The sequence below is a fragment of the Patella vulgata genome, chromosome 5 (assembly GCF_932274485.2).
Source record: "Patella vulgata chromosome 5, xgPatVulg1.2, whole genome shotgun sequence".
Lineage (NCBI taxonomy): Eukaryota > Metazoa > Mollusca > Gastropoda > Patellidae > Patella > Patella vulgata.
In genome coordinates, this window is record NC_065883.2 from 34,117,244 (window position 1) to 34,145,193 (window position 27,950).

The 27,950-nt window shown below is 35.0% G+C and overlaps 1 protein-coding gene and 1 long non-coding RNA gene across 5 annotated transcripts; one reads left to right on the forward strand and one right to left on the reverse strand.

Annotated features, from left to right (window-relative positions):
• Positions 1 to 27,950, reverse strand: LOC126821252 (uncharacterized). Of its 4 annotated transcripts, none has more exons than XM_050549641.2 (13): positions 27,759 to 27,950; positions 25,657 to 25,784; positions 14,937 to 15,267; positions 13,322 to 13,416; positions 11,361 to 12,505; positions 11,110 to 11,174; positions 10,764 to 10,998; positions 8,845 to 9,059; positions 8,263 to 8,435; positions 6,699 to 6,813; positions 4,947 to 5,120; positions 1,450 to 4,148; positions 1 to 1,067 (listed from the first exon to the last, which is right to left on the reverse strand). In XM_050549641.2, exons 3-12 carry the CDS (start codon positions 15,232 to 15,234, stop codon positions 3,781 to 3,783), a joined length of 2,883 nt encoding a protein of 960 aa, XP_050405598.1. In that variant the 5' UTR covers positions 15,235 to 15,267; positions 25,657 to 25,784; positions 27,759 to 27,950; the 3' UTR covers positions 1 to 1,067; positions 1,450 to 3,780. The 4 variants fall into 4 exon arrangements, with proteins under 4 accessions (XP_050405598.1, XP_055956824.1, XP_050405597.1 ...); XM_056100849.1 differs by lacking the exon at positions 27,759 to 27,950 and adding an exon at positions 26,881 to 26,899; XM_050549640.2 differs by lacking the exon at positions 25,657 to 25,784.
• On the forward strand, positions 19,427 to 26,300 carry LOC126821272 (uncharacterized). Its single transcript, XR_007680389.2, has 4 exons — positions 19,427 to 19,512; positions 22,441 to 22,633; positions 23,189 to 23,454; positions 25,719 to 26,300. It is a non-coding gene; the product is annotated as an uncharacterized LOC126821272 (long non-coding RNA).

The window sequence follows — 27,950 nt, forward strand, 5'->3', positions numbered from 1 at the left end:
AAATGCATCTTAAAATTAATATACATATACATTAATATACATTTTTTTTTTAAAAAAAGAAATCATTTATTAAACACATACATCTTAAAAAACTACAAATCATTTATCACAACATTAAAACAAAGTTACAAGTTACAATCTAATCTAAAAATATATATTAAACCAAATTGATCACTTTGATTGATCCTCTGATGCTAAGTTAAACAAATATTTCTTTTCTTAGTATTTGGTGTATATTACTGTAAATTTTATGACAAAAGGTAAAGGAATGTTAATGTAATTTAATTATTAGTTTATTATTTTTTTAAATATATCTTTTAATTATAAAATATGAGTTTCATATTTTAAAGGTTATAAAACAATATTATAAATCAATTATCATAAAATATTGATATGCTTGTTGCAATTTGTATTTAAAAAACACCAATAAATGTTAATAAATATTAAAAATTCGGAAATAAGAATTAAAACATTTCAATTTTAATAAAAACAAGCCAACAGTGAGGCTGATGTCCCCTGCCGAAATCCCAAAATAAATAGATGACACATATGAATTAATCGCACATTTATTTTTTTCAAAAGTATCGAGCAATCTAACTACACACTAAGTTTCATCACTCTCTATCAGATAGAATCAAGATTATCTTGTCCCAAAGCATCAACCAATGAAATTGATTAGCTCTGCTTAGCTTTAGCTTGAAATGTTAATCATTGAAATCAGTCAAGACATTCACCTAATGAACATCTACATCAGGTTTAAACATTCTATCTCAATTAAAAGCAGAGTTTTTATGTTCCAAAGTCTTGACCAATCAAATTGCTTATCGCTCCTTAGCCCAGGCAGAAAATTCGCACAATCGAACTTAGTCAAGGTAATGATATTGATATAATGAATCTATATTCAGAGTTTCATCGCTCTCACTTCCTTATAACCAAAGTTATCGTGCCCCTAAAGCATCAACCAATCAGATTGCTTATCTCTGCCTACCGTAAGCAGACAATGTTCATCATCAACTCCATCAAGGGATTCACCTAATGAATGCCTACACCAAGTTTGAACATTCTACCTCAATTACAATGAAATGAAATGGAGTTTAACGTCCTACAGTTCTGCTCCTAACCTGGGCTAATGAAGACGGGCATACGCCATACAGTGTGCTATGAGGGAAATTTTGCCCGGACAGCGGCACTACGGCCTACTCTTATATCGAATTCCAACTGCCAAGGGATCTTTAACGTGCACGCCAATGTGTACACGGGACCTCGGTTTTTCGTCCCATCCGAACGACTAGACAGCTTTCCTTGTCAGCCCCTCCGTTCTGCACCACTGACAAGGGAGAACCACGCCGGAAAATCTGGATGAACTTTCTCGGCCAATGCAGGGATCGAACACCCGACCTCCAGGCTAGCGAGCTAGCGTCTTACCCACTTAGCCACGTGATCCCCGACCTCAATTACAAGGAGAGTTATTGTGTTCCAAAGTCTTGACCAATCAAATTGCTTATCGCTCTGCTTATCCTCAGCAGAAAATGTTCATTATCGAACTTAGTCAAGGTATTGATGTAATAAAGCTATACACCACGTGTCCTCACTCTCACTTAATCAGAACTAAAGTTATCCTGTCCCAAAGCATCAACCAATCAAATTGCTTATCTCTGCTTACCCTAAGCAGAAAATCCTCATCCTCCAACTCCATCAAGGGATTCACCTAATAAACACCTACACCAAGTTGGAACATTCTAGCTCAATTAGAAGGAGAGTTATTGTGTTCCGAAATCTTGGCCAATCAAACTGCTTAACGCTCTGCTTACCCTGAGCAGACAATACTCATTAGCGAACTAAGTCAAGGTATTAATGTAATGAAACTATACACCAAGTTTCATCACTCTCACTTAATTAGAACTAAAGTTATCGTGTCCCAAAACATCAACCAATCAAATTGCTTATCTCCGCTTACCCTAAGCGGAAAATGCTCATCTTCGAACTCCATCAAGGTATTGACCTAATAAACACCTACACCAAGTTTGAACATTCTAGCTCAATTAGAAAGAGAGTTATTGTGTCCCAAAAAGTGTGACGGACAGACAGACAGACGGACGAACCCATTTTAATAGTCCCCTGCTTTCTTCGAAAGGCGGGGAACAATAACAAAACAATGAAATTTAAATATACCATTCATATTAATTCACCTTTTCGTTTTATCATATTTGATTTTTCTATATTAATACAATGGAATTTCATCTGTTCATCTCATACAAATATATATTTGACACTGAATTTACAGATAAAAAAATATTACAAACTGTTTGCTATAGTCCATGACACATTTATGTGTGAAGGCACAACAAGAATATTTGAGAACAGTTTATACAATTTATGATTTACCCTTGAAAGGTGAAAATGCATGAGTTTGTAAAATATTATTTTTTAATGATCTAACAACAATGAAATAAAAAAAAAGTGTTAACATATAATACAACAGATTAAATGCTACAAACTTGAAGACTGGACATACATTCTATTGAGACAATGAACACTACAGCTCACTACAATTTGTTTTGAAGCAGAAAAGAATATCTAAAATAAAATATAAATCTGTCTTAGTTTAATTTTAAATAAAATGTATTGAGACAATACTGTTAAAATTAACAATTATAAAATAATTACACATTGTAATTAAACACTTAATAGAAAAAATTATGCAAATTAAATACAAAATGTTTAACCCACAAATTAAATACTCTTATTATTTCTAATATTATAAGTTCATAATATAAAACATACAATTTTATTTCATTTTGTATAAAAAGCAATGAAAAAAAAATCAGTATAATTTGGAACAACAGTTCTCACTATTTAACAGAAATATGACACAGGTCACAGGAGCTATGTCACTATAAAAATATAGCCATAGATAGCAACTTATCATAAACAAAGCTGGGATGTTTTTTCAAATTTGATACTGATCATGCTAGAAATCTGATCTATATTGCGTCCACAAGCTTTTCTGAAAATTAGCAAGGTTCGTCATCTCTGATCCTAATAAATTTTAAAAAAACTGTTAAATAATGTAGACTTTGTGTTCACAATGTTTTTTTTTAGAGAAAAGAAGGTGGGGGTAATACTGGAATGAAAGGTAGTGGAACTCTGAATATAGAGACGGTTCATCCTCTATTGCATTAACAAGCCAAGCGTTGAAAGACTAACAGATCAACCCACAGGGACAACAACATAAAAAGTTGGTCTAGTCATAATTGGTATGCCAATAAAGAAAATATCACAAATGTCTTCCTTTTATATCACAGCATTAAAGGAAAAATTAAAGAACATGTTTAATGAATAGAAAACCAAATTCTTATCCAATTTATAAAAAAAAAGATGTGAGTAATTATAGTACGTTTAAAAGTTAAAATGGTTTAGTATCAATAATATTTTTTATTCTACGAATATTAGCCTGTAATACTATAAATGTCATGAAATGAATGTGAGAAAATTGTTAGTCAATACTTTTTCAATGTACATTTTACATGCTCCCTGTTCTGCACATTGGCATAAAAGGTTTCTGTATAGATTTAGGACTGGACCGTGAAACAATGTGAGTATATAGACATTATAATCTGTATATATAAACATGGATAACTATCACAGCTGTATTTAAGGCTGTATTAAAGACAAGTATGCAAATTGACAATTGACAAGGAATTTGGAATGTAAAGACATCTTTGTTGTATATAAGTACTGACTAGTAACAAATTTCTCAATTTAATTATGAACAATTAATTAATAATAAATGGTATCATTCCATTGTACATGTTGATCAGCTTTAACTGATACAGTACCAGGATAATAACTATCACGTACACCAAGTTGTTGTAACTTTAACTCTCCAAACAAAAGACTTAATGTGTATGTTATCGTAAAACCATCTAAACTTGGTTTAGAGGTTATGGTACCCAACACCCCTGGCAATAGCACTGGATAGTTAAAGGGGTTTTCATTCTTAGGGTTAAAGGTTAGGATGCCTTTAGGTAGGTCAGCTTGTTGACCAGATAAAGCTAGTAGTATATGCCATGATGACATATAGTAACCATAGTGACTGGTAATGTATGGTTGACCCTCTGCTTTATACCCCATTCCTCCATTTACACCTGAAACATACAAAACAAAATAAAAGAAAGAACACTGTTGGTTGTTCAGGTACAACCATTACAGAGAGAGAGAGAGAGAGAGAGAGAGAGAGACTAACATATGGTTCAATTTTATTTCCATAATTTGCTTGTGCGTAGGGGTCTTTAGCAGTGGGAGAAAACCCACGAGGTTGGACAGACGACCCTACTCCTTGTCACGTACAACCAGGGAATCAAAACTATGCCAGTTGACTCTATGACAGACCTTATGATCGGCGCACATGTGCTAACCATTCGGCCATCCAACACCCCACAATCATTACAAAAACTAGATTCACAGAGTGGACCAGCAGTGCAGTCAAACTTCAAATTGCCTCCACAAGACATACAAATCAAAATCTGAAAGGAGACATAGCATTCCAAAATTATAATTTTTTTTTTTAAATTTTAAAAATTCTCCCGCGATCTCCTGTATTTATCTTTTGTAAAGCATCAAGAATCAAATTAGCCTAAGCATAAAATGTTCATGATTGAATTTTGTCAAGTGCTGGTGTAGTCAAATTATACACCATGTTTCATCACACTCACCCAATTAGAATTAAAGTAATTAATCATTTTCCTATGTTGCAATCTCTACTAAGTCTTTAGGTGAAAATGCTAATTTATCAAACTCAATCAAGACATTCATCTGATGAACATCTACACCAACTTTTAATTTTCTACCACTGATCACTCTCACTCAATTAGAGTCAAAAGTTATCAAGTTCCAAAGCAGACATTTGACAGACTCAACAAATACCACATTTCCAATATTCTTACCCGCAACATTCCACAGATCATTCAATACAGTTCTATATCTGTCTAAACTTTTCTTGGCTACATTCAAAGCTTCAGTTGGATTTAAACCAAGACGAAGTTGTGTTGAGGCCCAGTTTGGATTACCCATCATCCATACAGCATTATCCTGGGGTGGACCAGGATACGGATATCTACCTGAAAGTATGCAATGTATGAAAAATGTATTTTTATGGATGAATATAGGGTAGGGTTTTTTATATCCTTCAGTTTCTGATGTATGAAGAACAAAGAATTCGGCTTCTAGCAATGCATGCAAAAAGTGTAAAAGTGGCTTTACCACTGCCACTTTGGGTATCAATGCTAATCAATCTCAAACAGGCCTTTAAGTACGAGTGCTGTGGCAATACAGTTATTCTGAATCTAAGTTCATTGAAATATTGTGTTATTACATTATCACCTAATATGGTTGTCTTTATATTTTTGGTCTTAAAGGACAATATTGGTGTCAGTCATTATTACATATGTGATAGAACTGGTTAAATGCATTCCAAATATAATTTTAACACAGAGATCATTGCTACAGGAGACTTGTAACAACCACGTGAAGAAACGGGAAGTGACGCCAAACATGACAAACACGAGTTGTCCTTCTATATAACACACTGAAGTAACGAGCGGTAACAGACAAACGATCGAATTTCATTTCACTGATAATTCCGTTGAAGTTAAAAAGTTATTATATGGGATGGTGAGAGGGTATCGCACAATTCAAAAATAGAATTGGCTGTCACTAGATAAGGGACACAAGAAAAAGTAGAAAAATCCCGTGCATTCCCCCGTTTTTATTCTTTCTGTTCTTAATAAAAACATGGTAATGCACAGACTTTGTTCGTTATCTTTTATCTACTGACAGCCAATTCTGTTTTTGAATTGTCAGATATTCCCTCATCGTCTCATATAACAACTTTTCATCTTCAACGGAATTATCAGTGAAATGATATTCGATCGTTTGTCTGTTACCGCTCGTTACTTCAGTCAGTTATATAGAAGGACAACTCATGTTTGTCATGTTTGACGTCACTTCCCGTTCCTTCACGTGCTTGTTACAAGTCTCCCGTAGCAATGATCTCTGTGTTAAAATTATATTTGGGATGTATTTAACGAGCTCTATCACATATTTTATAATGACTGACACCAATATTGTCCTTTAACTGAAAATATAGTTATGAAAGTAATAATTTTATGTGAATTGTAATTAGAATTTTATGGAATTATTGATCTCAGACATTTGAAAAGAAACAACCACAATTTGCTTCTAATCTTTGGCGTTTTTCTATGTTACAGAAATGTGATATAAAACACAAATTTATATGGAAAACAATCACTGGGTTTATTTCACACTACTTTTCAACAAGTTCCTCTTGTCGTTCTCAAGTAAGTAATGACAGTATAATCGCAAGAAATCAAATTATATACAACAAGGTAAAAAAAACAATAACTCATATGAAACCATCAAAGGCCTAATAAAAAGTACAATAATAACATTACAAAATAAACATCAAGGATATTGATTAAAAATTAATCAAAAATTACTAAGTGTGAAATAAACCCAGTGATTTTTACAGAAATGTGGTTTAATAAAGAACTTAATATAATTACCTGTTTGTACTAACATTTCATATGGGGAATGCGGTTTAATATAAAACATCATAATTACCTGTTTGTACTAACATTCCATGGAGAATGTGGTTTAATAAAGAACATAATAATTACCTGTTTGTACTAACATTCCATAAGGAGAATCATTTAATATTAATTCAGATTTTAGATGTGTAGCTAAGTTCTGACTGTCAACTAGATCACCTAGTCCTGCTGAATGAGCTAAAACCTGAAATAAAGAAGTAACAATTAAACTTAGGTCACACATCTTTATATGGAGATTCATGCTCTCCTCTTACTATAAATCATATATCTATTTAGAACACAAAGTCAGTATAGAGGTTGATAATTGGCAGAAGATCATGAGCTGGACAGTGTAAATAAAAGAGAATCAACTGTTCATAAGCATGCTCTATATCCTACTGCCATACACCCACAATAGCCAAGTGATCTGAGCAGCCCAAACGGGTTGTCACATTGTTGTTCTAACTACAAACCATGAGGTATTTATCAGAAATAATTAAAATGTAATAGGCTTTTAATTTTTGCTAGTGCTAACATAAAAAAAAATCCATCATGTATCAGTAATTTCTATCAGTAGCTGTTGGAGTTATAGGGCATCGTTGATAATTGATAGGCTTCTTTGTCTTATGAACATAAACACAACGCTCAAGAGTAATCAAGGGCAATAACTCCAAAATATTAACCACAATCATTGAAAATAATTAGGCTTTTTGTAGCATGGTAATATAATAAGCTAAGTGTATAAATTCCAAGCCAATTGGATGACAACTTTAGCCCCTAGAGCCTCCACAAGATTTTATTGGTGCTGTTTATCCCTACATTAACAGTGTGTTTATCATCGTTGTTTATCCTAATATTAACAGTGTGTTTATCATCGTTGTTTATCCTAATATTAACAGTGTGTGTATCATCGGTGTTTATCCTAATATTAACAGTGTGTGTATCATCAGTGTTTATCCTAATATTAACAGTGTGTTTATCATCGTTGTTTAGAGCCTCCACAAGATTTTAATAGTGTTGTTTATCCCAATATTAACAGAGTGTTTAGCAGTGTTGTTTATCTGGATTTTAACAGTTTGTTTATCTGGATATTAATAGTGTGTTTATTATGACATTAATAGTGTGTTTAGCAGTGTTGTTTATCCCGTGTTTATCATAACATGTATTTATTATCTCAAAACTAGATAATAAATGAAATATAAAGAATCTGCATTGACTGGGTTTCACCTTTAACACATCAAATTTAAATAAATTGGCACTTTAGTTTTTTACATAAATCAAATAGGTAATATCTATTTAAACCACATACCATGTAAAGCCTATTTTATTATTATTATTACTCATTTCTATAACGCACAACTGCCATATAAATGTGCTCGCGTATGCTGTAGAAAGACAAGGCAATATTTACATAATAAAAAAAGATAAAAAAGAGCATACATGACAAAATATATAAATAGGAATTGTGATTTAGATAAAATGACATGTAATTAGGAATTAAAATAGTTTTGGATAATCTATATAAAAGGATCAGTTGGTAAAAGACTTTTTAAATAAATATGTCAAATTATGCGTACACAAAAAGGGGATACTTTCTGTAAACATTGGTCTTTACATAGGAAGACAATAAATAATTATATTATGGCAGACGTACCTGAGCATAAAAACAATCTGTCATAATGGCACCAGGATTATGTTCAGTTAGATTTGATATATCACGTTTATAAGAATTATAATATCCCATGGTATCATTCCATAAATACTGATCTAATGCTATTTGTCCTACTGTAAAAGCTTCTCTGGTTTTCATAGCAAATTCTGTATCTCCTAAAATAAATATTATTAAAAATTGAAGACACAAAATGGTGCAAAATTAACTTTTGATATAATTTAAAATACCAATCAGGCTGTGGTTATAAAAACTAGATCATGTTTTAGGGCATTTAGGCTCTTTCCAATTCAAAGAAATTGTGTCAATGAAAATACACTGATCCATTAAGGTGTGTAGGCGTTTAATCGAACCAAAACATGTGAGGGATGTGCTAACAAAATTATGAACAATAATCTATGGACAGACACACAATGGTGATAACAACCACATCAAAATGTTGGTATTTAAAAATGACAAAAGAAAGAAACTACAATCAGGGCTGTGTAACTTGTGTTGTACAATCAGACTAATACTCTACTAAAAACAATACATCGGCATTAAATATTACAACAGCAAAAAACTTACCCATAACTTTGGCCAATTCTTCTGCTGCTCGCATTGCTAATAAATGAAAGGCTGAATTGTACGTACAAATGTCATAGGCATCTAACCCAAGTATATCATATGTATTTTGAAGACGGTATGGTAAACCATATCGTGCTGAAACTAACATGTGCCATTCAGCTGCCTTTTTTGCATATGGCCACAGCTCATTTAATAAAGCTGTATCATTTTCCCACCTGAAAATTAAAAAAAAATATACTTTTATATAATTTTTTAAAAATATATATACTAAGAGTTATTGAAAGTGAATCACATATTTGCAGGTAACCTTCTTTTGCTGCCCAGTGCTGTATTGCAAGATATAACCTTGATAAGGCCCATGGTACTTGAACACTTAGCTGTTGAAAGACATCTTTCCTTGCTGCTTTTGCTCATTATGTACCTGATTGCAGTCTACAGATGTGATACTGTTAAAGGGAGCATGTTTAAGTGTGGTGTTTCCAAGTTAAAGGAGAACTCCCATGAAACCAGCTATACTTTTGCTTTTGTGTTGTTTCCATCGAGTAGTGGGATTTTGCAGGTTATTACTGTGTTAAACAAACTTTTGGCAAAAGTTTATATATAGTTATCTGGTTACCAAAGGACAAATTGGAGGCAGGCATTATAAAAGAGTTACATAACCCCAATAAATTGTTTGGTGATCATTTCCAAACTGTTCAATATTTTGAGTTGAAACTTTCAGACCCTGTAAATAGGCAATCTCGCTAAATCACATACTGATCTAAACATGATTTACATATCGGAAGTAAAAATTAATTTAATTTCTTGGAGACTTAAAGTTTGGTGGGAGCTCCAGTTGGTATAATTTTTAGATTCCTGACATAGTTTTAACCCTATCAATGTTAGACGTAAATCCACTGCCTGTGCTAGACCCTTTTTTGAGGAAAAAAGGGGGGTTGGAACTGAATGCCAAACAGTACTTATGGAAGCTTTTATGAAAAATCTTTTTGTCTGTTGGGATGGGCATGAGGTTGGGCTAAGAGGATAAAATAGAATTTTGGAAATTTGCATAATAATGTAGTCACGTGACGTCATGGCGGCCATTTTGGATTTCTCATTTCTCACTAAAGCGAACATGAAAACGAATTTTTCTCCATGAAATACTTATGAGATATTGTTTTTTTCACTGGATTTTGATAAAGATATATAAAATGAACAAAAATATCAATAGCAGCCATGAGCAATGCCACCACGAACACGCGCATCACGTCTCCCGCTGCTATGACCATGTGCGGATTGCAATACCTTGTTTTTACTTTCACTTTCATCCCCAAGTCCCATATCATTATCAATATAGTCAGTCAACAGATCTACACGTTCGGGACTCAGGAATTGCCTACGTCTTTTACGATCCAGCAGGCCAGCATTATTATCAACATCAGAATTATTGTCAGAATCTACTGCAGACACAGGGCTATCGTGTTCACATTGGGCTTGTTCATCATGCATGTGAGACATAGCTAGCCATGGGCGGAACGTCGCGCAACAAATCACACACTTCATAATACCAATCACTGTTCTGACTACTATCATTATCAAGTAACTGGAAACGAATTATGTGTATCCCCGCCTCGAAATTGTCCACATGTTGGTCAGCAAGACGTCATTCACGACTTCGTCGAGAGTGCATCGTCTACGTTGTCACTATGCACTCTGCCATTTTACGGTATGCCGCTTTGAAACACGTGGAAATATGTTCTAGTGTATAGAAAATACAATAGATGGCACTTGCAGTTACGGTACTAATTTTAGCAAGGGCTTTACTGAGTACACAGTAATACCGGGTACGCATATTTTACCGACATTTTATAATACCCGGTACTACCGGGTATATGCAATGAAAGGGTTAAACACAATGTATATTACTATATAATATTTACCTATAAAGTTCAAGAAGATAAACAATAAACATAGAAGATACATCAGACATAATCCTTCCACTTGGCACATCAATCACATTGCCAAAATGTTTAGTAAAACAGTTGGATTGAAGCTGTTCTGGTATCATACCATCAGATAACTGAGATTTGGCCCAGGCAACCATTTTATTTCTGATAGATCCCGGGAAGAACATAATGTAAGGAATGTGACGTTCTCCATCATTGTGAACAGAATCTGAAAACAATTAAAATGCAAATAAACAAAACATTTGGTGCAGAACAAAAATGAAATCAATACCATCTGATTATAACAAGATGAGTTTCACAAAATACAAATGTAACGTACCCATATTTGAGCAATCGTAGGCTTCCCATTGTCTCCATTTACCATCAGCAAACCACATAGCTGATCTAAAAAAAAAAAAGTGATAAAATTGCAGACTTTAATACTTCTGATGTTAAATTTCTTTTCAAGACTGGCTAACTGTGAGCCCAGTTTAGGTGAGCTTAATGAAAGCATCTTAAAGGTGTTGTTATTAGCATTAAATAAACAAGAGGAGAAAGATAAAAAAAAATATAATTACACTTAAAATTTACCTAATATGTCCTAAACTGTTGATGAGTAAATCTGATAGCCAAACAGGTACGCTAGATCCAGGTGTAAGGAAGGCTTCGTGTAATTTATTAATGGCAGTTGTCTGTTCCTTTAGATTGATCTTTTTACCATTTAAAATATTTTGAGCCACATCCTCGCTGCTCACAAAAAGATTTTTATACCAATTTCCATAAACTGTGTCTCCAAAATCTCTGTTGGGATAAAACCAGGTCAAAGTCATCGGAAATTGGACAGTTTCACCTGGCAGTATAGATAATTTAGCAGAAATAGCTCCATGAATTCCCAATTCTTTCCTTCCGGTAAAATCAAATTGGCCTTTCTCTGCAAAGGTGTTCCAAAGCGTCATGATATCATTATCAACACCAAACGTCAAAGAGTCCAGAGCTGAATTACTACACAATGATATATTACCACTTGGTGGTGACTCTCCTGGTCTGTCTAATGTCAGACATTTTAGATTTGGCTGTTGGCTGGCTGTCCAGTAACCCTTTATTCCAGATGATTTAAATGTGTTGTAGCCATTTAAATTAACTGTCGAGGAAAGCAGACATGATGTATCATCACTATTAAACGTCCAGGTTGAACATGGCTCCCAAGTATTGCACAAATTAAGACAATCCAAGTCTGATGTAGCAGACATTAAGAGTTCATCAAAGTTTTCATCCTTCAGTGACATGGATTTAAAGGTGAAACTGCGATCTGTATTTTTCTCAAGCCCAAATGGCAAATTAAACATAAATGATGCTTCGATTGTATCTGTATTGGAAGGATTTGTGGCAGAAAATATGAAAGAAATGGCTGGAGTTGCAGATGAATTCATGTCATTAACAAAATAGGTTGACATAGCTGTTAAAGAGACGTTATTTAATGGCAAACGATCATCGTTTACAGTTAACTGTGCAGATGGATATAGACCTTGATATGTCATAGATTTAACTCCTGGTAATCCTGATGGTGGATGTGTCCGTAATACAAATGCCTGATTGACACCATTGGTGGATTGGTAGGTATCCTGCCAAAACACATTTAAGTACTTTTTTGTCTGAATATTTTTAAACGGGACAAATTTAAGGGTACTCGAGACTTTCTTAGTAACCCTTATGCCAAAAAATGCATCATCAAATGTCTGCAAAACAAAATATAAATAATATATACAATTTGATATATATGTATGAATGCTAAAAAGATTTATTTTAATAAATTTGGTAACTTTATTGCTGATACTTCCATATCTAATCTTTACCTCCATATTTTAAAAAGCATTGGCGAGGATGCTATCAACAAAAATGTGCTAAGGTGACGATACATAGGCATGTTTGAAGGTACATTTGCATCTATCATATTTTTGCTCTGTACTACTGAAATGCAAAGACCAAAAGTTTCAAAAGGTAAGTTTGCTTTATATTTTAGCACAGATTTAAATTGAAAGATGGGGGTATATACAACAGAAAGTGGCAAAGATAGGAAGAGAATACATGTATCTCTTCGCATCTTCACTACAGTCGAGTTGTGACACGCGATGACATCGAGAGTTGATTATGGTGTTGATAAGTTAATTAATGTCTAATTAATAATTAAGATAACATTTCATGCAAATGTATGTTTAATAGATCAAATTTGCATGGTTTGTCATTTCAGGTGTAAGTAAGAATGTATGACTTGCACCAATAGATTGCATTCAAATAATAGCAATACTTCAGATTTGGGAATCATGGAGATCTTATCTTCCCAAAAAAACTTTGTAGCAGTGTTTACATGTACATACAAATTTGAGTTTTGTACATTTGATAAGCCAATAACAGTATAAAAAGTATAATTTCACTATGAAATTCTACATTTTGACATCTTTTCCCTGACCCACAATAATCCATATCACTGGTTCTGTCACATATTGTTTTCCTTGGATTTATATAAAAATATGTAGATCCAGATGTGAACCTACTTGTATTTTAGCAGCACTTGATGGTGATTGGTTAATAATTGTCCATTCATGAAGGGTACCATCTGCTCTTAATTCAATACTTCCTGTTGATATTCCTGTAAGGATTCAAATTTGGCAACTGGTAAATCAAATGTAAATTATTAAATAACAATAGATTACACTTTGGCACTTATACAGCCCTAAACTGCCCTAACTAGGGCTTCTTAAACAGCTACATCACGTGCATGGATGTGGCACACAAAAAATGGTTGTATAATACTGAAAGCTATACTCATATCATATGCGGTTTGAGGTGGTCAGAGGATCAGCAGTTTCAGGCTGTTTTGGTCTGTTCAGGGGATGTACCAGTGTATTATTATAACACTTTTCGGGGGGGAGGGGGTAGATAGCCGAATGTTTAGCCCGTGCACTGACGTTGTGTCACTGAGTCAACTGACGTGGTTTCGATTCCCTGGTTGTACGTGACAAGGAGTAGGGTCGCCTGTCCAATTTCATAGGTTTTCTCCAGGTCCTTCTGGTTTCCTCCCACTGCTTAAGACCCCTATGTGCAAGGGAATTATCGAAATAAAATTGAACCATATGTTTGTCCCGAAATGACCTGGTTTGTGTCAAGTGGATATTAAATCCCATTTCTCTCTAAATATCGCTTTTCTCTAATTTTCTTCTAAGAAACTGGGGTTCCCAATATTTACATGTACCAAGTGCTAAAGGGTTATGGCAGTGCTCAATATTTGAGGCATTTCTAATCCCATGTTACCTATAACATTGTCAAAAGTTTTTAAACTCTAAAAGAGACATCAGTTCAAAAATGATTTGAGTTAAATTCAGTATATCTATTGAACATTTCACATCCTATGCAGGCGCCATACATGTTATAAAATCAAAATGAACTTAAACCAAATCAGCCACTGCAAGAATTCACTTTGATGATCTTCACGCAGAATAAAGTGATTTGAATGAAATTTTCAATATATTCATTTCTCGTTATCTTTTTTTGAACTATTATAGTAAGAATGGTCAGCTCTTTATCTAAATCTTACATAATGTATCTTTATCAGTTTGACTTTAGTACATTTTAGTTTCCTGAGCTTTCTTGAGCCGAAAAAACAAAGCATAGATAACTCTTTAATTTCTATGTGCAGGCAGACCACCATCAAATTTCACCATCTCAGTACCCACAAACTACAGTTCATCTATTTATACCAATTCTCTCTCTCTTTTCTCCCCTTTTGCATGCCTATTTTTGTTGATTTTTTGGTCAAGAATGGACAAACAGATTTGAGTTAACATTTTCTGACAGGTGTTGCTAAATATTCATGATTTAGTGGCGGAAGGATAACAGAGTTAACAGGTTGGTTATAGTGGTACATGTATGTACAGCGAACAGTTACATGTTTTTAATATGCTACTTCAAGTTTGTGTATCTCAAAATTGAGGTGGTCAACCTCATACAAATTTTGGTGCAGTCATGATCATTTAGTGAAAAGCATAAAGCCCAACAAAATTTGTTGAAAAGTTGGAGCCGGGCACAGAGACAGAATTAACACTGAAGTCAATGGGGAAATTAATGGTTGTCTGCCTCCATATAAAATATAAAATAAAGTTTACTAAATACCTCCTAAAGGAACAGCACTTCGGACTCCTATAGGTGGAGGAATGGTACAGTTATCACCACAAATTTGATATCTGTAGTTAAAAAAAGTTGGCGAAGACCAGGTTTGATATGGGGCAGACACATTTTCAGCTTCCAGATAACTGCAAGGTTGAACCAGCCAGGTATATTCGTCTTCACTTCGTACTGTACCTTGATTTAAACCTGGTGTAAGATAAGCTGGTAGTTGATATGTTTTTAACTGTTGTGTTACAGTAAAACAACTGACCAAAATACAAATACTGTTGATTAACTTCATCATGATCTACAGTTAAATCATGTCACCTTCAAGTCCCTGTAAATAGAAGATATCATACATTTCACTTTCCAATTTAAATCTAAACATAAATTAACCTTTAGAACTCTATAAACTCTTAACATTTTTTTGAATATTCTAATTCCAAGCCAGTCAAATGTTGTAGGTTGTTTCTAATAGTCCAACATGTAATGAAAATAAAATAAACTGACAAATTACCCTGGTATATTTAATTCCAATTGGATGGTGTGGGAGATTTGGAGGCCAGTGTTCTAAGAGTTATGGTTATTTACTACAGCAGAAGTGAGAAAGCTAAATGTCTAACATTATAAAACAAAATTTATGGTTTGGTTTATTGGTCACCGGTTTTATTCGTCTCAAAGTCTGTTTGTCATATTACGATAACTGTTATTACATAACAGAAGATTAGTATCAGTGTGTGCACCTATAAAGACTGAAGGGTGTCAAACATAAAGCTTCAGTGATTATGTCCACCTCTCCATTGTTTCATTCTAGTTAATTTAATATCAAATCTGCCACCAGGCCCTTAAAACATTACTCTTTGACCACTACAATAGACTTTTTGTAACAGATCAAGCTATTCTAGACAATATCTATTAATATAGGTAGACATTGATCACATATAGATTATTTATCTATGCAGGATTATCTATCAACCTTTAATTTTATATTTTAATTATATTTATAATATAAATCAAATGAAACCATGTATATACATGTAATATTTGAAATACAATACAATGTAGATGTACAATGTTATATCAGTACATTTATCTCAGTCATTGCATTGCCTAAGCATAAATCACATTATTTTTCATCCTTAGTCCTGTCAAAATAGTTCTTGAGTAATTTATCCATGACCAGGAGCCCAGCATCTATTAAGTAAATAGTAATTTAAAATAAGTACAGAACCCGTTTACATTATGTAATCCTATTCAGTCAGTTAGCTATGGTATCCAGAAGGATTTTATACTGTGGTGTTGAATGTTGATATAGTGAGAAACTTCATTTCCATGATTTAGCTTTACAGTAGGCGACAGTACAGTAAGTTAAATCTTAATGCGACAATGTACCAATTTAACTTTGAAATATATGATATAACCATTAACACTATGTCCATGTGACAAAAGCAAATGCAGTTGTGCCAAGCAGCCTACATCCTTTTCTTATATTTGTTTTGTACCGGTATTAGAAATTTCTGAATTTTAAAAACTGCAATAAGTCAAGTTAAACAGAAGTTCTTCGGTTTGTTCAACTATTTTTGTTTGCTAGAATCTATATATCATAATAGTTTGTAGTTAGATGTCACAATCCTATTTCATTTTGTGACTAAAGCACTATATATCTCAAAGTTTAAAATTGTCATTTGGAAGTTTACGACATCCTAATAGGCTACACATTCTCAGAAAAAATAATCAAACTCAACAGGGTATTACAAAATTTAACTGTATTTGAAACTTCATAAACAAAAGTAAAAATACATCTGCACAAATGATAATAAATTTGAGACTATGATTTTATTTCGAAATGGGAGCCGTGGTGGCTCATTTAGTAAGACACTGTTTTGCTGGAGGTCTCATGTTCGCTCAACTAGGTGTTGATTGAGAAAGTTCCTTAGAATTGTCCAGTGTGGTTCCCCCTTGTCAATTATGCAGGACAGAAGACTTGACGAGGAATGGTGGCAAGTCATTGGAATGGGACAGAAAACTAATTAGCCCTGTGTAGGCTAGCTATGAGAATGTAGCTAAAAACATCGAGATATACTGATGTGCTTGTTTATAGCTACGATTGGGTGCCTTTAGTTTCACCTGGCAAACTTAATTTCATTATTAATGCATGTAGCCTAACATCTTGAAAATAAGTTAATTTTAATACTATTAGAACTTATTAAACATATGCACCCCACTCTGGTGAAACAACTTTGGTTTATCTGCAAATATTGTCAATAAATTAAATCAAGTGTTGTTTTTATCAAAACTGATACAAACATTCATAATTAAGGTGTATTATTCCAGCACAACTCATATCAGGTTAGTAGGCCTACTTTGATAGGCTGTTGTACACAACGCCACGTCTTCATTACGTCAAAGATGTCAAATTTAAAATGCAGGAGAGCCAGGCTATTATTGCTTCAATTTAAAAAGACATGACTTGTTTCTGTGTCAGGTGGTTGAATATGGCAGAAATGTTATGAATAACAAAAATCAATTGTTGTTTTGATGAAAAAGTTGTCAATATTGCTAACTGAGGCCCGATGTGTTTCACGTTGGGCTTTACAAGGTAAATTTATATAGCACCATCTCTTATCTCGAAACATAGAGGGTTGAGGTTGAGAGATTAGGTTTCTTATCTATGTGTGGGCCTACACATTGGCATGCATGTCAACTAGAACTCTTGACAATTTGAATTAGTTGACCGTAGTAAGGATGACCCGTGCACCGTACAGAAAGTTGGTCTCGACACGGCGAATGTACATGCTTCAGTGGCTTATCTTGAAGTGATTTCTCGCATACACTAGCACTATGATAACACTCAGCGCTAGAGTCTATGATACTATAAATAGCCATCGCATGTGCTATTCTCTACACATCTATCAACTATTACAGCCGTAAAAAATCTACTGTTAACAATTCTGAATAGCAGTAATATTTAGCTTATTGGTTATTGCAACAGCTTTAGAAATTACGTTTGTTTAATTTTTTAAATTGCTTTATCATTAACTGTACCGTTAGGAGTGGCGTCTTTTGGTTTAGTATAAATAATATCCCTGAAATACTTGCGTTAGGCAAGAACATTATACTAGCAGTTGTTTCATTTTACTTTTACAAGTTTCTTAAAACAATTGTTGAGTTGCCCAGCGTGCATATTTCTAAATTCAATTTCTTGTTCCAGCTTTCTGTTAATCAAACGTACATATGTAGAATGGTCGGTAGACTGGTTAAGCGAGACTACATGTACTTTCAAAAAAAGGGCACGTAACCTATTTTTTTACTCACATGTGCTCGGATGTTATGGAACCATCTTTCAGTGTATTATTTATGAATGATTAAATGGTCATAGCTTATTAAGTATGGCTGTTTATTTAGTGACTATAAAATGTTTGAAACTGATTTAACCCTTGTCGGTGCACATGGGGTCTCCGTGGACTCCATACACATGTTTTATAGTGTTTTGTAATAACTACTGGGCACTGCTTTCTGAAATTTAGTGACTTTGTCTCCTATACATTTTTACACGTAGCGAAGAGTTTGGTATTCATCTGCTTCCCACATGCAGAGTTCTGTTACATGCAAATCAGGCCCAACGCTTGAAGGGAACAAGGGATCCAATCGGACCCCTAACTTACAACTCACAGTAGGGATTTTGCTAATGTTTTTGCTGCCTGATACCATATTGCGTATGCCAGAGTATTCTCTCTTTTAACATCTGCATGTTACAAATACCAAAAATCAAATGATGAATTCCAAATATTCAATGTTTTTTGTATCAAGCGTGAATTGTCATTTAACCTCTTTATCACATAGTACACATAGTAGCAATTTTGTGAGAATTATTAAATCTTTTCCATGTGTCACTAAAATGTTTTTGTATAATAATTTAGTTGTTTTTCAGTTGTCAAATATGAATACAAATAAAAACTAAACCGCTGCCTTTTAATTCAAAAATATGTGTACGTAAAAACTTTGAATTATAACTGGGGTCCATATGGACCCCTTGGTTAGCCTTGATACTTGCTATGTGATTCTCACAACGTGCACTGACAAGGGTTAAGGCTTGGTGTCTATATATAGATATTGTGGTATAATTGTCGAGATATTTATTTATGGTGGGGCCCCCTGCCGTAGTGCCGCTGCATGTCCCTGTAAAATTTCTCTCACAGCCCAGTCAGTCCAGAAAATCCATTCATTATTATATAATTATTTAAATTATATTAATTCGAAATTTTGCTTTTTCTAGATATTTTTTTAAAATTTAATACCCCTGGTGCTCAACCAATGATATGACTAGACCATACCGTTAATATATATGCTGCTGTTTATAAAATGTACACCTCCTAATTTCCTAGATTGGAGTTCTTTCTGTGGGGTTTTTCTTTGCAGGTGAGATGGGACAATCGTCAATACAACATGTCATGTGATTTTTTCACATCACATGACCCTTTTAACCGGATGTTTACCGTTGATTTGGTTAATGCTATATTTGATCATGGATCTCACAGCCAAGGTGAAGTTTTAGACGCGAGATTTGTTAATTTTTATAAAGGTAACACAATGTAGATTATATACTAAAAGGATCAATTGAATGAATGCATGTTATTTAATTCATGTCATCAGAAAGGGTCGGTCGTCACGCGCCGACTATCACCGAGCTATTCGAATTTTTTTGCAATGTCATATCGGTCAGGTTAGTAAACGTAAACTGCCGTCCAATTTGGGCTGTTCGCGTAGTCTATTTCACCGGACATAATTGATTAGAAATTACAATTTTTTTTTTTTTTTTTTAAATGAAAATAAATCACTTTACATACATTCATATTACATCAATATGTACTTTTAGACCCATTTTCGTCTAGTGGTGCAGGACGGAGGGCCTGACAAAGACAGCTTTCTACTATTCTAGTCGTTCGGATGGGACTAAAAACCGGGGTCCCGGGTATACATTGGCGTGCACGCGAAAGCATCCTTGGCAGCTGGAATTTGTTATAAGAGTAGGTCATAGTGATGCTGCAAAATTCCCCTCATAGCACACTGTGTGACGTATGTCCGTCTCCATTAGCCGAGTCGGAGCAGAACAGTGGGACGTTAAACCCCATTTCATTTCCATTTTCGTCAATTTAAAGGTTCAAAAGAATAGACCCATACACCCTTTAATATTTAGACCTAACCCAATGTCATCAGCATCACGGGTACTTAAAGGGATTAAAATAACACTCCTCACTACCGCTTGACTATATATTACAGTAGTACTGCTTATAGATAGATAGTCAAGCAATTAAGAAGTTTTATTTTAATATTTTCTGGTGCTTGTGATCAGCGTTCATGACTGTGTAATAATAATACAAATTTTAGTTTCAAAGGGCCAGGAGAAGTCTTAAATTTTGCCCTTTATAAAGAGAAATACAGAGGTTAATTAAAAAGCGTATCGAGTCGCTCCAAAATTTAGGCCTTTATTTAAGTTATATATTTCCTAGAAGTGAGTCTGGGAGGCTTGGGCGGTCTAGTGGTTTAACGCGTGCGCGTGAAATCCTAAGATCTGGCATTGAGCCACATGGCGTGGTTTCGATTCTCTGCATGTACGTGACAAGGAGTAGGATCGCCGGTCCATCCTCGTGGGTTTTCTCCGGGGCCTCCGCCCCCCCCCCTCCACTGCGAACTCAAGCAATAATAACCTGGTTGCATAATGGTTTCACTGGCGTGGCTCTTATTTCTCACCAATAGTAGGACACACCTAAAATGTATTATCTATAGGATATATTTTAAGATTGTACTCTTCGCTCATAAATGTTTAAATAACCCAGATCCACGATATCTGTCTGAATCGCTACCTTTGCATAAACTGACTCACAGTTTACGATAAAAAAACTATGTTCTTTTGGTGAAAGAACATTTTCTTTTAGAGCACCTTTACTATGAAACCACGTGAGAGCATTGCTTTTTTTTAAAAAAAATCTGGTCTTAAAACATATTATTTTAAAGTTAAGCTTTTAAATAACAACTGGGCTTAAAGTATTTTTAGTAACTAATTTTAAAGGTTTTAAGTCTGCATTTATGTATGTCTCTCTCTTTTAGTTTCGCGTCGCAAACTCATTGACTATTTACCTACGTTTTTAGGTGTTTTGTCAAACAACATTCATAAATCATTAGTGAAATCATGGATGATTCGTCCGTACATTTAAGACCCCAAGAGTAGTAAAGACCATTTCGGTCCGTATATCGTCTTTTTTTTTTGTAAAGACAATGGTTTAGCCAAAAAGTAAACTTAATGACCCGTGGTGTCATATTAAGAATTTTTGATGTTAAGTTAAAACATATTAAATAAAGTATTGAATTGAGTTGATCTAATAATATGTTAACATATCTTTCCTTGTCGGTCACTGTTTGCGATACTGACACAACAAACGCACTTGTTGATTCATGTCGGTGATTAGATATAGGACCGGTGACTATAGACCACACAGAAAACACAACCCAGTTAAATTAACAATTTTGTTTTTGACCATAATCAAAGTAGTTTAGTCATTTTTTAAAAAAGGAGCTTTGTATTAACCTGAATATAACATTAGCGTTCTGTTTTGCAACACAGATGGTCACTTTTTATTATAATACCACTGAGTGTTTTATGTTTTAATTTATACTCTCAGGGTCGTAATGTTTAGGACCATTTTTATACGCCCACATTGAAATGTGGTCGTATATTGTCGTCGCCCCCGTCCGTGCTTGTGGACGCTCTAGAGGCTAAAGTGTCCGGCGTCAACAATTGCTTGTGGACGCTCTAGAGGCTAAAGTTAATATCCGATTGACTTCAGATTTATACACAGTGTTTAAGGTCGTGAGACGAAGAAACGCAGTGATTTTCAATGCTTTTCGAAAATTGCTACCAGAGCTATGGCCCTTGATCACTTTGAAAAATCTTGTGGACGCTCTAGAGGCTAAAGTTAATATCCGATTGACTTTATGACTTTAAATTTATACACGGTGTTTAGGGTCGTGAGACGAGGAAGCCCAGTGATTTTCAATGATTTCCGATAATTACTACTAAAGTTATGGCTCTTGATCACTTTGAAAAATCTTGTGGGTGCTAGAGACCAAAGTTATCATCCGATTGACTTTAGATTGATAAACAGAGTTTAAGGTCTTAAGACGAACAAGTATATTGATTTTCAATGAATTTTGATAACTTGAACAACTAAAAGCATGATATCAAATGTTTCGTATACAAAACGTTATCATGGGACAGAACTAAAAGCCAAACAAATTCTAATGATTTTCTGATAATCACTTAATGAGTTGTTACTCTTGACCAGATTTTAGTGTATTATAAATGTTTCATTGCCGACTATAGAAAAAATATGCGACAACTCTTGTTGACTGCCCGGACGACTTAGGTGCTGTGGGCGTATGTTTCGTTGCCTGGCAACCTATCATTAAAACTGTCTTTTAAAGATTCTCTGCTTAAATTATATATTTTCAGATAGACAAGATGAGCGATGAAAAGATTTGGTCATTTGGATATGGCAGTAATATGGACGTGCATGCTCTAGAAACCACGAAAAGGGTTAAAGTACTAGACCATATAGCCGCCATTTTAACGGGTTGGAGATTAGCTTTTAACTTGTCAGGGTTGTTGCTTGTTGAGCCAGCATTCGCTAACGTTATTCCGTCAGGTATGAATTTTATATTTGATAAACAATTTCCAGCTCCCTGTAAACATTGGTGGGGACCATATAGACAACAGTGTCTAGTCGTTCGGATGAGACGAAAACCTATGTTCCGTGTAGATATTGGCGTGTACGTAAAAGAATCATTGACAGTTGAAATTCAAAATAAGGGTAAGCCGTAGTACGTCTGCAGGACGGAGGGGTTCGGATGGGACGAAAACCGAGGTCCCGTGTAGACATTGGCGTGCACGTAAAGGAGTCATTGGCAGTTGGAATTCGAAAAAAGCGTAGGCCGTAGTACGGCTGTCAGAGCAAAATTTTCCCCACAAACCAGTTTATGGCGTATGGACGTCTTCATTAGCCCAGCCGGTTACCTCCATTGCATTTCATGCCCCTGTCACAGAAACCCTGCAAATGGTCTAAAGGTCAGAGTTTTTAACACGTTAGAAAATTGCTGTGTCTTATTCGGTATATCACGAGGAAGAATGCTGCCAATTTCCAATTCGACTATAAATTCCCACATGAATTTCCTAAACCTGCCCTTTTGTTAAAATGTTTTAGAATCAACCGATGAAGTACACGGTGTTGCCTTTTGCATCAGTAAAGAGTCTATGGCAAATATGGATAGAATTGAAACGGGATATAATAAAGCTAAGATTACACTCAAGGCGTATGATGGTCGAACTTTAAGTGGATTCGTTTACGTTAACAAACCTTCAGCAACGACGTCAGATGAAAGAAACCCGTCCAAGAGATATATGGATATACTTATTAAAGGCGCCAAACTAGCTGGTTTAAAGCCATCTTATATTGATAAACTACGAACGGTGAGCAACTCAATATCTTACACAAGACACCCCGCCGGGAGTTCATATATAATTAGTTTAATCCTGTCTATGTATGTCCAGCAGTACCACAGCCAGAGCTGGCAAAGGCAGAGGCAACGGCCACATGTTGTTGGATGATTGTCGCGGTATGTAATGGTATCTTATCCTTAGTTTATAGGGCAATTGTTGGTGGTAATAAATTTCCCATTTTCAGTAGTGTTACTCCACCAGACCCGTAACTAGCGGGGGGGGGGGGCACGTTGGTCGTTGACTTCGTATTGCGTCCATTGGGGGAGCCGATCCTTTCCCCAATGGGCATAGGCACCATCGGGTGCGCCGATTAGTGTCACGCCGAAAATAGAGTATAAAAAAATGTATTTAAATGTAATGTTAAGCCCGTTTTCGATAAAAAAAAAAAAAATAAAAAAAAAAGTGTACATGAAAACGGGCTTTACATTACATTTAAATACGTTTGTTTTGGGGTTTGTTTTTTTTAATACAATTCAGACACCTAGTGTAATTTCATTGAAATCCGGAGGTGTGTAATCTTTACATCACCGTAAGGAACATCATGATTCTAGAACAAGGCATGTTGTAAATCATGAATTAGTTAAACATGCATTATGCAAGAGCTAAATCTGCCTATTGCAGGTCTTTCTTTATGCCTGAAATGTTTTCTAAAGTATTAATTAGACATTAATTAACTGATCCGAGCCTTAATCAACTCTTGATGGCATCAGATTTCTCCGATATTAAATAGATTAGAATGGTTCAGCGATACTTTGATTTAATCAAATATGGAGGACCGAGACTGAGCTTCGATCAACCAGTACGGTGGTTGAAATTATTGCACACGTCCGTCAAACCTTCAAAGGCTAATATCTTCGCTTGCAATAGAGTAATTTGAATGAAATTTTCAAATTATTCATTTTACATCATCTACTTTCGAACTATTATAGCAAGAATGGCTAGTTCTTTATCTAAATCTTAAATAATGTATCTTTAAATATTTCCCGTCTTCATTTTAGCCCAGTCACTTGCAAACTACATTATTTCGAAAACTGGATCTCTAATAGGAATTTCAGTCCAAAATAGTTAAATTTTGTTCATTATTTATAAATATATGTGAAAATTTTGTTGTCCGCGAAAATAAATTTATTAATACGTCTTTTCTAAATTCAACTGAATCAAAATCGGGACTTTATCTAGTGTTGGCATTTTGATTTCTTAATTACTTTGTAAATGCATGTTAAATAATCAATCTGAGTATAGTATTAGCGTAGCGTACATAGTTTTAACCGTTCTCTCTACTCTTTTAAAGGGACAATAACACTCTTGCTGTAACTGAATAATATGTCCAAATCTTCATTCTCGTCAACAAATTGTACTATTATACATGCGCCATCAATGCCTCTGGATATTGTTCATTTGAAAAAAAAAACGACCACGGCTTTGTTCCACGGTATGTTATTTCCGTTGTTTATTTATCGCGGGATATACAAAATACTTGGATGAACAAAATACAAATGAATGTATTATGCCATTTCACTCTAGTTAATATTTGTTTTCGGAGGGAAAGTGGAACAAACCTACTGTCACCCCACCCCGATACACCCCCGTTGCCACTAATAAAAGTATCATGTTACTCTTATACAGTATGGGAAAATTAGATGACACCCTTTTCTCCCAGATAATGTGTAGCCTACTTTATGTGTTCCAATCTCTATTATTTGTGAAAACTGAACGAGAAAAATGGAAGAGGTGAAATATAATGTATCACTAATTTTTGAATACTGATGGGGGGTTGGATGGCCAAATGGTTATCACGTGCGCGCTGCATCATAAGGTCTTCATTGAGTCAACTGGCGTGGTTTCGAAACCCCGGTTGTACGTACAAGGAGTAGGGTCGTAGGGTCGCCTGTCCAACCTCGTGGGGGTTTTCCGGGTCCCACTGCTAAAGACGCCTACGCGCAAGCGAATTATTGAAATAAAATTTGAATCATGTGTTCGTCCCGAAATGACCTAGTTGGTGTCGAGTGGATGTTAAACCCCCCTCTCTCTCTCTCTCTCTCTCTCTCTCTCTCTCTCTCTATCTCATACTGACAGTAAGATGAGGTGTGTGCATGTGTCATTGTAAAGACAAAATGTACATTATAGTCATTCCTACTAAAGTAACTGGAGTAAAAGCCTATAATTACTTACCTGTTGCAGATAAATATCGATTTCGGGTAGAAATTGAAATCCCCGGATGTTGCCTGTTTCAGATAGAGACCTACGCACCATCAAGTGAAATATTACAAACAAGATCTTCACTTCCTGAACCGGACGACCTACCTCAAATAACAGTAGAAGAATTAGCCAAATATAATGGGACAGACTCCAATTTTCCAAGTAGAATAGCCGTTTTGGGATACATTTTGCAACCAAAGTCGGTGTATGTTCAATCTCATAGAGGAAGAGAAACTTCGGCGCATATCCTGATGCTGTTCCACGGTGTTCTTGCTCTAGGTGAAAATGTGGGCGAAGGTCTGCCACCGTATCCAATCGTGGACAAGTTATCGCAAGAGGAGAAAGAATACGTGTATCGTTGGTTAGATCATTACTTATCTAGTAGCAAAACGCCATTAGGTTATCTCTCAGAATTTAGAGAACAGCAAAAATCTGGTGTTAGCTCATGGAGTTTACCACGAAATTAATTAGTCTACGTCAGTAGCGTAACACCTTTTTTTAGAACTTGAGAATCTTTGGTTTTATACTTTCATTATTTAGATATTTTTGATATTTTTATTATTTAGATATTGTTTGATATGTGCCCGCCTTAATGTCAAATAAATAGATGAAACTTACGCATTTATCCTTTTTTATAAACCTGTAACGGTAAATCTCTTTGATCTTTGGGGTATATTCTATGCCCAGAATAACTTGCGGTCTGAAGGTCAGGGGAGGTTTTGGATATATACAGGGGAATTTGGGGTTATTCTTCTGAAAGTTTTTCTTTAAACCTGTAACAGGTTATTCTTCCAGGGTAGGTTTTTTTTCCATAAGAAAACATGATATAACGTTTTTCTTGCGGGAATTCTGGGATATTCTCATCTTGCGTACAATGAAACAGACGGTTTATAAGCAAGATAAAGTCCTCGGCTTCAGTTATGCTGGGGAAGAAAGACTTCAGAAAAAACCCTCGACAGAAAAACCTCTGCCTACCGGCCTCGGTTTTTCTTTTTCTCGGGTTATTTTCTTCAGTCTTTCTTTCCCCAGCATAACCTCAATCTCGTGCTTTATCCTACACATAAAGCATTGAAGAATAAAATTGCTTATGCCCATGCAACATCGAAATCCTGTCCTCCGGTTTCCTCCCACTTATAAAGGCCCCTTCGCGCAAGCCAATTATTCAAATAAAATTGAACCAGTTAATCGCGAAATTACCTAGTTTGTATCGAGTGGACGTTAACTTTCTCTCTCTCTCTCTGGACGTTAATTCTTAACACTTGAAACTCGAAGTGAGTATGACAGAAAAGCCGCTGTCTGGGCAAAAATACGTCCAACATAGCATACGGTATGCCAGTCTTCATAAGCCTAAATGGCACAGTGGGCGTTAAACTCTATTTCATTTCATTTGTTAATTTATGTCCATTCACTTCGTTTCGTTGTTATTTATGAAGCAGGCTAAAAGTAGGCGTAAAATAAATCATAACCGTTGAATCCAGTGATATTGCACCTCTAATACTTTCTAAGAATTTCGTTATAATATTGTCGAGATCATTATGATAATAATTTATTTTCTTACGACAAAATAGATTTATTTAACGTGCGATTTCATCGGGGCGATAAAGCAGACAATATAATTATTTGTGAAGGCGAGAGAAGAAGAATTTACGCGACCAATGGATTGTCATAATATGACCTATTTTAAACCCACAATAACATTAAGTATACATTGACAAGGTATACACACAAAGTTCGTGTAACCACTTAACTATCTGTAAATGGCTAAATCTATTTGTTAAGGCCAGCTCAATTTTCGCCATGGTCGCTTAGATGTAAGTAAGGTTAGGGCACGTGATTGTTGTCGAGATTGTAGGTTAGGGTAAGCATTAGGGCTAGGTCCAGGGTTAGGGTTATGGTCGGGATTATCACTAGCCCTATTTACATCTCGTGACCTTTAGCCAAACATGAAGTTGGCCTTATTAATTAGATCTAACCTGTAAATATTCATATAGGCTAGCCAACCATGAACACATACACAATGACAATGATAGGCTGGGTGACAGAGGCTAGTTTTAATTAATAGAATGTGTATTTACCTATGGTGTTGGTTTTTGATCGTGAATAGTCTGTGACCGACCAAGGCGTAGTTTTGATATAAACGTAATCTATTCACTAGACATAATTTAGAAGCACGCTAAGAAGGTAATGAACATTTATTTATACTCTACAGACTACGGTACACTGCTCTGCAATGCAATAAATGGTCTTGACTGAAGTTTACCGAGCGG

Excerpts from the sequence above, each read along its gene's own strand:
- LOC126821252 (XM_050549640.2), bottom strand. The coding sequence starts at position 15,234 with ATGATGAAGTTAATCAACAGTATTTGTATTTTGGTCAGTTGTTTTACT. Across the intron at positions 13,417-14,936 it reads AAGTGCTGTTCCTTTAGGAG|GAATATCAACAGGAAGTATT; the intron begins GTATTTAGTAAA and ends GAATCCTTACAG. Across the intron at positions 11,175-11,360 it reads AACAGTTTAGGACATATTAG|ATCAGCTATGTGGTTTGCTG; the intron begins GTAAATTTTAAG and ends TTTTTTTTTTAG.